Source organism: Bison bison, unplaced genomic scaffold (assembly GCF_000754665.1).
Source record: "Bison bison bison isolate TAMUID 2011002044 unplaced genomic scaffold, Bison_UMD1.0 scf7180017846569, whole genome shotgun sequence".
In the NCBI taxonomy this organism is placed as follows: Eukaryota; Metazoa; Chordata; class Mammalia; order Artiodactyla; family Bovidae; genus Bison; species Bison bison.
This window is the reverse complement of record NW_011477142.1, coordinates 767,214-778,612: the sequence shown is the minus strand read 5'-3', so window position 1 is coordinate 778,612 and position 11,399 is coordinate 767,214. Positions and strand designations below refer to the sequence as shown.

At 39.4% G+C, this 11,399-nt stretch overlaps 1 protein-coding gene across 1 annotated transcript in view; it reads left to right on the top strand.

Moving 5' to 3' along the window:
- UBE2U (ubiquitin-conjugating enzyme E2U (putative)) overlaps window positions 1–11,399 on the top strand; it is a 71,527-nt gene that overhangs the window by 47,376 nt on the left and 12,752 nt on the right. The window contains exon 8 of the mRNA XM_010840179.1: window positions 6,488–6,569. Coding sequence (XP_010838481.1) covers window positions 6,488–6,569 — 82 coding nt within the window. The remainder of the gene's footprint in view (window positions 1–6,487; window positions 6,570–11,399) is intronic.

Below are 11,399 nucleotides of genomic sequence, written 5' to 3'. Positions count from 1 at the left end.
CTATCACCTCCACTAGCTTTGTTCATAGTGATGCTTTCTAAGGCCCACTTGACTTCATATTCCAGGATGTCTGGCTCTAGGTCAGTGATCACACCATCATGATTATCTGGGTCGTGAAGATCTTTTTTGTACAGTTCTTCTGTGTATTCTTGCCATCTCTTCTTAATATCTTCTGCTTCTGTTAGGTCCGTACCATTTCTGTCCTTTATCGAGCCCATCTTTGCATGAAATGTTTCTTTAGTATCTCTGATTTTCTTGAAGAGATCTCTAGTCTTTCCTATTCTGTTGTTTTCCTCTATTTCTTTGCATTGATCAATGAAGAAGGCTTTCTTATCTCTTCTTGCTATTCTTTGGTACTCTGCATTCAGATGCTTATATCTTTCCTTTTCTTCTCTGCTTTTTGCTTCTCTTCTTTTCACAGCTATTTGTAAGGCCTCCCCAGACAGCCATTTTGCTTTTTTGCATTTCTTTTCCATGGGGATGGTCTTGATCCCTGTCTCCTGTACAATGTCACGAACCTCATTCCATAGTTCATCAGGCACTCTATCTATCAGATCTAGGCCCTTAAATCTATTTCTCACTTCCACTGTATAATCATAAGGGATTTGATTTAGGTCATACCTGAATGGTCTAGTGGTTTTCCCTACTTTCTTCAATTTAAGTCTGAGTTTGGCTATAAGGAGTTCATGATCTGAGCCACAGTCAGCTCCTGGTCTTGTTTTTGCTGACTGTATAGAGCTTCTCCATCTTTGGTAGCAAAGAATATAATCAATCTGATTTCGGTGTTGACCATCTGGTGCTGTCCACGTATAGAGTCTTCTCTTGTGTTGTTGGAAGAGGGTGTTTGCTATGACCAGTGCATTTTCTTGGCAAAACTCTATTAGTCTTTATCCTGCTTCATTCCGTATTCCAAAGCCAAATTTGCCTGTTACTCCAGGTGTTTCTCGACTTCCTACTTTTGCACTCCAGTCCACTATAATGAAAAGGACATCTTTTTTGGGTGTTAGTTCTAAAAGGTCTTGTAGGTCTTCATAGAACCATTCAACTTCGGTTTCTTCAGCATTACTGGTTGGGGCATAGACTTGGATTACTGTGATATTGAATGGTTTGCCTTGGAAACGAACAGAGATCATTCTGTCATTTTTGAGATTGCATCCAAGTACTGCATTTCGGACTCTTTTGTTGACCATGATGGCTACTCCATTTCTTCTACGGGATTCCTGCCCGCAGTAGTAGATACAATGGTCATCTGAGTTAAATTCACCCATTCCAGTCCATTTCAGTTCGCTGATTCCTAGAATGTTGACATTCACTCTTGCCATCTCCTGTTTGACCACTTCCATTTTGCCTTGATTCATGGACCTGACATTCCATGTCCCAAGAAAACAAAATCTGTCACTGTTTCCATTTTTTCCCCATTTATTGCCATGAATTGATGGGACTGATATCATGGTCTCGGTTTTTTCAATGTTGTGTTAAAAGTTTGTACAAATATGGTGGCATCTGTCCTCTCTCAGATAGTAGACAAAGCAATGGAGAAAATGAGTCTGTAATATAAGAATAATGGGAATATTCAGAAAAGGTGACCATGCCATTTGGGATTTCATAATATATAAGGAAGAGAGTGCCATACGTACTCAAGTAGAAAACATAGGAAAGGCAATTCCAAAGAATTAAGGAAAGACATGAATTATCCTTCAATGGAAACATCAAATTTTGTGAATTCCCTGGTTGCCTAGTGGTTCAGTTCAGTTCAGTTGCTCATTCGTGTGCAATACTTTGCAGCCCCGTGGACTGCAGCACACCAGGATTCCCTGTCCATCACCAACTCCCTGAGATTGCTCAAACTCGTTTCCTTCAAATGGGAGATGCCATTCAACCATCTCATCTTCTGTTGTCCCCTTCTCCTCCTGCCTTCAATCTTTCCCAGCATCAGGGTCTTTTCCAGTGAGTCAGCTCTTCACATCAGGTAGCCAAAATATTGGAGCTTCAGCTTTAGTCCTTCCAAAGAATATTCAGGACTGGTTTGATCTCCTTGCAGTCCAAGGGACTCTCAAGCGTCTTCTCCAACACCACAGTTCAAAAGCATCAATTGTTTGGCATTTAGCTTTTTTTTTTTTTCTATATTACCAATATTTCTTTTTTTTTTAAACTTTACAATATTGTATTAGTTTTGCCAAATATCGAAATGAATCCGCCACAGGTATACCTGTGTTCCCCATCCTGAACCCTCCTCCCTCCTCCCTCCCCATACCCTCCCTCTTGGTCGTCCCAGTGCACCAGCATTTAGCTTTCTTTATAGTCCAACTCTCACATCCACACATGACTACTGGAAAAATCATAGCCTTGACTAGACAGACTCTTGTCAGCAAAGTAATATCTGTACTTTTTAATATGCTGTCTAGGTTGGTCATAGCTTTCCTTCCAATGAGCAAGTGTCTTTTAATTTCATGGCTGCAGTCACCATCTCCAGTGATTTTGGAGCCCAAGAAAATAGTCTGTCACTGTTTCCATTGTTTCCCCATCTATTTGCTATGAAGTGATGGGACCAGATGCCATGATCTTATTTTTTTGAATGTTGAATTTTAAGCCAGTTTTTTCACTTTCATCAAGAGGCTCTTTAGTTCCTCTTCGCTTTCTGCCATAGGGTGGTGTCATCTGCATATCTGAGGTTATTGATATCTCCCCCAGTGATCTTGATTCCAACTTGTGCTTCATCCAGCCTGGCATTTCACATGATCTTCCATGTCCAGTTCTAACTGTTGCTTCTTGACCTGCATACAGGTTTCACAGGAAACAGATAAGGTGATCTGGTATTCCCATCTCTTTAACAATTTTCCACAGTTTGTTGTGATACACACAGTCAAAGGCTTTGGAGTAGTCAATGAAGCAGCAGTAGATATTTTTTCTGGAATTCTCTTGCTTTTTCTATAACCTAGTGGATGTTGGCAATTTGAGCTCTGGTCCCTCTGCCTTTTCTAAATCCAGCTTGTACATCTGGAAGTTCACCGTTCATGTACCGTTGAAGCCTAGCTTGGAGGATTTTGAGCATGATCTTGCTAGCATGTGAAATGAGTGCAATTGTGCAGTAATTTGAACATTTTTTGGCATTGCCTTTCTTTGGGATTGGAATGAAAATTAATCTTTTCCAGTCCTGTGGCCATTGCTGAGTTTTTCAAATATGCTGGGATAATGAATGCAGCACTTTAATAGCATCATCTTTTAAGATTTGAATTAGCTCAACTAGAATTCCATCACCTCTACTAGCTTTGTTCATAGTGATGCTTCTTAATGCCCATTTGACTTCATAATTCAGGATGTCTGGCTCTAGGTGAGTAATCACACCATCATGGTTATCCACGTCATTAAGATCCTTTTTGTGTAGTTCTTCTTTTATTCTTGTTAACTCTTCTTAATATCTTCTGCTTCTGTTCTCTTAATAGCTACTGCTTCACTGCTAAGGTCCAGGTTCAATCCCTGGTCAGGGAACTGAGATGCCATAAGCTGCTAGTGTGGCAAAAAAAAATTTTTGTGTGTTTCAAGTCTTTGACTGTGTGGATCACAACAAACTGTGAAAAATTCTTAAAGAGATGGGAATACCAGGTAACCTTACCTGCCTCCTGCGAAACCTGTATGCAGGTCAAGAAGCAACAGTTAGAGCCAGACATGGAACAATAGACTGGTTCCAAATTGGGAAAGGAGTACGTCAAGGCTGTATATGGTCACCCTGTTTATTTAACCTATATGCTGAGTACATCATTCAAATAGTAATGAATGAGTAATGAACAGTACATTTGAGAAGACATTTCTCAACTTTTCCATGTCTGTCTGTGAAGTGGGTATTATAATGGTAAGACTGCATATCTACAAGTACCCCCATACATAGTAAGAATTCTATTAATGTTAATTATTATAATCATCTAAAAGTAATAATGAATCCTGCTAAAGACTCTGGGGAGTGCAGGTTTGCTTCCTTGAAGGAAGGAAGGAATATATTCCAAATAACAATAAAAAGAATATCAACAAAGTCTATAAGAATATGTATGTATGTGTGTTTGAATTAAATACATTAAAGTATAGATAGGAACATTGCTGGTGAAAATCATGTAACATTAATAGAAAAAAAGGAGAATGACTAAGTTTAAATGTTTTTTGTGTCAATGACAAATTTCATCAAACTGGAAGGCATTAATTAATCACTGTTAAGAAGGAAGCTCCAGATAAGGAGAAGACTGGTAGGGAGCATCAGGTTGGTTAAATAGTTCAGGGCTGTAAACCCAGGACAATTAGAAGAAAGAGAGAGTAAAAGAGGTGGGGGATACGGGAGAAGGGAAGGGGAGGAGAGGAGGAAGAGGCAGAAAGCCAGGGGGAGGACAAGGGAGATAAGGAAGGATATATATGTGTGTGTGTGAATGATCTGGCTTAATAGTATTTCATGTAAAAACTACCAGTGCTTAAGCTTAGTAGGTTTTCAATAACTTTATGTGAAACTGATTGAAGGCATAAGGCTTATAATTAACCACAGACATATGAGCCAACGGTATAATGTGATTTCCAGAATGCCGAGGCAGATCTGAACTAAATTGATCTGTCTGTTTTGAGGGAGACAGCAATCCCACCTGCGTCTTGCTATTGGTATGAAGTCAAGATTCTGAGCCAGTTCTGGATAAAAATTCTAATAGGAATATCAACAAAGTTCACCGCTGGGCTGAGAATGGTTAGGTCTCTAGAAAATCATGATTTAAGAAAAAGTTGAAGGAACTAAGACTGCCCTGAGAGCTATCTTCAAATATTGGAGGGATCCTGCCCACGGGAGAGGGATAAATTTACTCAGTATTGCTGAGGGGGTCAGAAGGATGAACAGAGGAAACTCAGATTAAGTCCTCAGATTAAGGAAGGACCGTGTGACCTAAATAACTGTCAGTGGAATGGGCAGTCTCAAAATACAGAGGAGAATTTTCTGTCATTGGCAAGGGATTTAGAGGCTGGATGATCATTTGTTGTAGATTTTTGCTTCATCAAAAATCATGATCTGTAATGTCACATCAGACTCCCAAGGTTTTATTTTTTTCACTTGAAGTGCTGAATTAGAATTTTATTAAACAATGATGTCAGTTTCTATAAGCTATTTTAACACTGTCTTCATTTCTGTAAGTGATATATAAACAATTGTCAGTATAATGATAAGTTCAGTCAGTTCAGTTCAGTCGCTCAGTCGTGTCCAGTTCTTTGTGACCCCATGGACTACAGCATGCCAGGCTTCCTTGTCCATCACCAGCTCCCAGAGGTTGCTCAAACTATGTCCATCGAGTGGGTGATGCCATCCAACCATCTCATCCTCTGTCTTCCTCCTCTTCTGTCTTCAATCTTTCCCAGCATCAGGGTCTTTTCCAGTAAGTCAGTTCTTAGCATCAGGTAGCCAAAGTTTTGGAGCTTCAGCTTTAGCTTTAGTCCTTCCAATGAATATTCAGGACTGATTTCCCTTAGGATGGACTGGTTTGATCTCCTTGCAATCCAAAGGACTCTCAACACCAACACTCTCAACACTTCTTCTCCAACACCACAATTCAAAAGCATCAATTCTTTGGTGCTCAGCTTTCTTTATGGTCCAGCTCTCACATCCATACATGACTACTGGGAAAACCATAGCCTTGACTAGATGGACCTTTGTTGGCAAAGTAATGTCTGCTTTTTAATATGCTGTCTAGGTTGGTCATAGCTTTTTTTCCAAGGAGCAAGCGTCTTTTAATTTCATGGCTGCAGTCACCATCTCCAGTGATTTTGGAGCTCAAGAAAATAAATTCTGTCACTGTTTCCATTGTTTCCCCATCTTTTTGCCATGAAGTGATGGGACTAGATGCCATGATCTTAGTTTTTGAATATGGAGTTTTCACTCTCCTCTTTCACTTTCATCAAGAGGTTCTTTAGTTCCTCTTCACTTTCTGCCATAAGGGTGGTGTCATCTGCATATCTGAGGTTATTGATATTTCTCCTGGTAATCTTGACTCCAGCTTGTGCTTCATCCAGTCTGGCAGTTCGCATGATGTACTCTGCATATAAGTTAAATAAGCAGAATGACAATATACAGCTTTGACGTACTCCTTTCCCAATTTGGAACCAGTCTGCTGTTCTATGTCCAGTTCTAACTGTTGCTTCTTGACCTGCTTACAGGTTTTGCAGGAAGCAGGTAAAGTGATCTGGTATTCCCATCTCTTTAAGAATTTTCCACATTTTGTTGTGATCTACATGGTCTTTGTATAAGAGCTTGTATAAGTTACAAAGTTACAATCTGATTACTCAAACAACATCCAATATCATGAAATTTAAGTAAAAAGAATTTGGAAAGTGTCTGAGGATTGTAATGTGACTTGAACTATGATAGTATGTGTTATTGCCACATACCAACTTAAGATATGAATTATTTTAAACTTTGAACAGTTGTTAAAGAATGTATACATAGCTCCTTTTTATATTGTTCCAATTTCAGTTCTTAAAGATCCGAATTTCATTAAACAGTATTATAATTGGAGGAAAGATGATCTAAGACATACTAAAGAATGGAGTTTAAGGTAAGTAATTTTAAGTGTCTAGAATATTTTACTGTGCACCTGAAATATCTATTATTCACTTTCTACTAACTAAACTATTAGAAGAAGCCCATTGAATTTCTTTAAAACCTGAACAAAACTAAGTATCATTTTATCCTTTCATATGAACCCAGATGGGAAATATCTTTGCTATCTACTGGCTTCCAAAGATAGAGACAGGACCTGAGCCACCGTGAAGGGATCTCACAATACTTTTCCTGTTAATTTTCTTGTTTCCATCCTCGTTGTTGTTCAGTCACCAAGTCATGTCCAACTCTTTGTGACTCCATGGACTGCTGCACACCATGCTCCTCTGTCCGCCACTGTCTCCCAGAGTTTACACAAATTCATGTCCACTGAATCAGTGATGCCATCTAACCATCTCATCCTCTGCCACCCGCTTCTCCTTTTGCCTTCAGTCTTTCCCAGCATCAGGATCTTTTCCAGTGAGTCAGTTCTTCTCATCAAGCGGCCAAAGTATTGAAGTTTCAGCTTCAGCATCAGTCCTTCCAATGAATATTCAGGGTTGATTTCCTTTAGAATTGATTGGTTTGGTCTCCTTGCAGTCCAAGGGACTCTGAAGACTTCTCCAACATCACAATTCAAAAACATTAATTCTTTAGTGCTCAGCCTTCTTTATGGTCCAACTCTCTCATCTGTATAGATCACCAGTTAGCATTTCATCTTTCTCATAGCTTCAAATACCTTTTCTTCTTTCACAGAAGGATTATTCACTCAGGAACCAAGTATATTAAATTAATGAGGAAGTATGTAATTAAATACAATGTTAAATTGTGACAGTATCTTTTGGAATTACTTTTAGACCACATTAAGGAAGGGACCTTAATCTCAGCTTTGGTCTTGTGACTTCCAAAGGCAGGTTTTTTGCTTCATCATGTTAGAGCACAGATTCCATCTCCATTCTGTGGTACTGGCTGTGTTGTAGTGATCATTTATTCTGATGTGTTTATTTCAAAGCATGCGGTGAATGTGCTACCACAAAGCTAGGGGAATTACAGTTCCTATTTTTTGTATTTATTTCATTTTTTAGCTCCTTGTTAGCACTGTGACCTCTTTACTAGGTGAAAATACAGGATTAATAAAAATAGTGTGCTTATTATTAATTTGTGTAGAAACCAAGGCTCTTAAAATAGACTTTCCTGTCCTTTAATATCATAGTTCAGATCGAGTTTTTCAGTTGGAGACTTTTTTTCAGATAATTTCTGCATCAGCCTTCCTTCGAGCCAAAATGGAGAAAAGCTTTTGCATTAGATGGATACTTTTCCGCTTTCAGAGTAAATTGCAAGCATTAGAAAAGTTTTTACAGAGCAGAAGTTGAAGAAGTATGAGCATGGTTTTTGTGTTTTTTTCTGGAAGGCATGTTTCAAGTTTCGCTTAAAGAAACCTACGTAGAATATAAGGTTAATTTTGCTTTGACATGACTTCCTTCTCAATTTCCTCTGACAGAATTACCTTGTTTTATTTGTTTGATTATTGATTCATTATGTAAGGCCAGTCCCAGAGAACTCAAAATGTAGAAGGAGTAGGACAATGTCATTTTCACCTTATCCACCCACTTCTCCCATATGGCTGAAATAATTGTGAGCTGTTGGAGTGCTAGAACATTTTCCAAAATACATTATTTTGAAGTTATAGGTCAGATTATCATGTGCATGGTAACCCTGTCAGAATAAAACTCTCACACCTTATGCCATCTGGTGGTTGATGAGAATATATTTAGATCAGATGATAACAAAACATTGATTTAAACAATATTTAAAGTGTTTAAAAGATATATTTATCTACATAATTTTATTGCATGCAAAAATATAAAGTATGGTAGAATCCGTTTTTTAAAATAATTAATAAAAATCTTGTTTATCAAAATATATAAGGTATAATAAAGTAGTCAATTCACGAAATTCAAGTAAAATTTTTGGGAATTTATGCAAGTGAGTAGTTGGTCTATGTGTACATGGAATATAATACCTTATGCATCGCTATGGTTTTAATATTTGAAAATGCTTTCCTCACAAGGAAATTTCCCCTTTGAAAAAACCCAGAAAATGCAAATTGAGAGTCTTTCATCTACACAGTTCAGGAAAAAGACTTATCCCTTCTGCCTCGTGGCCCTCTCCCTACTGTCTTCCCATCCCCCCATCAATCAAGACTGATTCATAAGCTACCCTAAATTTTTTTTTTTTCTTCCGTATTGTTTGGGAACATAGGATCTTTTCACCACTTTGTGCTTTCTGCCTGGGATATCTTTCCCAGCAGGGTCTCAAGTTAGGATTTGGTTTGAGTTAAAAGGTGGGACGTGAGGCACTTAAATGCAGGGACATGGGAGCCAGACTTTTTGCATCTGAATCCTGGCTCTGCCAGTTACCAATTCTGTGACCTTGGGCATGTTATCTGACTGCTTTGTCCCTCAGTTTCCTTATCTATTAAATGGCAGTAATAACTCTACCCACCTCCCAAGGAGATTGTGAGGATTAAATATACTGATACGTGCATGTAAAACGCTTCAGACGGTATCTGGTACATGTAAAGTACGCCCCACTTGCGGTTCACTGTTATTCATCTTTTCCTTGCTGTGGCCCTAGATCAACTGTCACATGCAAACTCTTCCTTTCTGGGCAGCATGGGGTAAGGGGGTGGGCTATAGTGTCAGACAGATCTTGGGCAAATTCTTACCCTCTCTGAGCTTATCTCCTTATCTGTTATATGAGATATTACCTACTTTGCAAAGTGGTTTTGCATTTGATCTCTTGAATGAGATCGTATATATAAAAACCACATAGTGTTAGCATATGGACCTTCAGTAAATATTAGTTCCCAAGGAGAGGGGCTGACAAAAGCCCATGTTCCCCAACTTTTTAGAGAATAAAAATAGAAACATGTAAAATTGTTGAAATTTTCTTAGTCTAGAAACCAAAAATCAACACCTGTCAAGGCCACATGTATTTCAATCCCACTCTACCCATGGTTCTTTTCCCTTCTCTGTCCTGTTATCTCTTCAGCCTGGCAAAGTGCCCCACAAGGATGGCATGAAGATCCAACTCAAGTGTGTTTTGTGGAACGGTCCCTGCTTCAGGCTCCCATGTCCCCCCATCCTGTCCTTCTGCAGCGCTCTGTCCCTGTCTCTTTCGGTGCCTGTGGTGGGGAAATTCATCTGTTCATGCAGAATGATCGGGGCAGGACTGCTTTTGTAGCTTTGTATTCTCTGCACTTAGCCTGGTACCTGGCAACTAGTAGGCACTTGATTCATGTAAGTTGAATGATACATACGTACCCTGTTTTCCCACTTAATAAAAGGATTAAATGTGAAGGCAGTTAATTTTAGGAAAAGTAAAATGTTGGGGCCCATTCTAATGTACTGATTATGGTTATATTTGGGGTATTTTAAGGGTATAGTCATAGAGCAGTGATGGAAAACTGGAAATATAAATGACTGTCGTGAATATTTTATGCAAATTCTTAAGTTTTACATATGTTTTTAGTTAGTATTAATAGGAACTCACTGTCATTATAAACAGCTCATAAATATTCATGAACCAATCATTTGGTTTGGTGTTCATTTCTAAGGTCTTTTTTCTTTCTTGCCGGACTTTTGGCTATTCATGAAAAGGCTTTATATCTACCAAGACATGGGAGAGAATATGAACCTAGAATCTAATCAGTAGTTCATATTTATTTTCTCCAGAGAAAAGGAAAGCTACAAACTAGGAAAGCAGTGCAAGCTTTTCTTTTGACTATCCTTACTTAAGCACATGTAACATGACTTTTACATCATACTCTATACCTAGTGATTGCTTATCTGGTCATGGAAGGAACTATGGCAGTCATCTAAGCTTTGTCAGCCAGCAAGTTATCTAATAAAAGTTAGCAATTCTGGAGAAGTTTTACATTCGGTGTGACTTCGGGAAAGAATATTGCCTTTGTCCATACCTGAAGTACAAAGGAAACCAAAACTAACATGATACACCTACTGTATGCCATGCATTCTCTCTGCATTTCCTGATGTAGCACTGGCCACACTGTGGGGCGGACAGTTACACCTCCAAGCATAAGCACACGCCTGTAAGTGTAACCCACAAGAATATCCATCAGCCACCTTCAAAGCCACAGCAAATCAACCTACACTCCAAGTCAGACCACTTCCCTTGTCATACAGACACAGCCTCATGACAAGGTTCCTAGCTTCCCTCTTCAACTGGATTGTCACTCCTGGGTTTCTAGACAGGATTGTGGAGGAAATGTAGAGGTAGCTGTGAAATTAAAAGACGCTTACCCCTTGGAAGGAAAGTTATGGCCAACCTAGATAGCATATTCAAAAGCAGAGACATTACTTTGCCAACAAAGGTCCGTCCAGTCAAGGCTGTGGTTTTTCCAGTGGTCACGTATGGATGTGAGAGTTGGACTGTGAAGAAAGCAGAGAGCCGAAGAATTGATGCTTTTGAACTGTGGTGTTGAGAAGACTCTTGAGAGTCCCTTGGACTGCAAGGAGATCCAACCAGTCCATCCTGAAGGAGATCAGTCCTGGGTGTTCATTGGAAGGACTGATGCTAAAGCTGAAACTCCAATACTTTGGCCACCTCAGGAAAAGACTCTGATGCTGGGAGGGATTGGGGGCAGGAGGAGAAGGGGACAACAGAGGATGAGATGGCTGGATGGCATCACTGACTTGATGGACGTGAGTTTGGGTGAACTCCCGGAGTTGGTGATGGACAGGGAGGCCTGGCGTGCTGCGATTCATGGGGTCGCAAAGAGTCGGACACGACTGAGCAACTGAGCTGAACTCAACTGAACTGA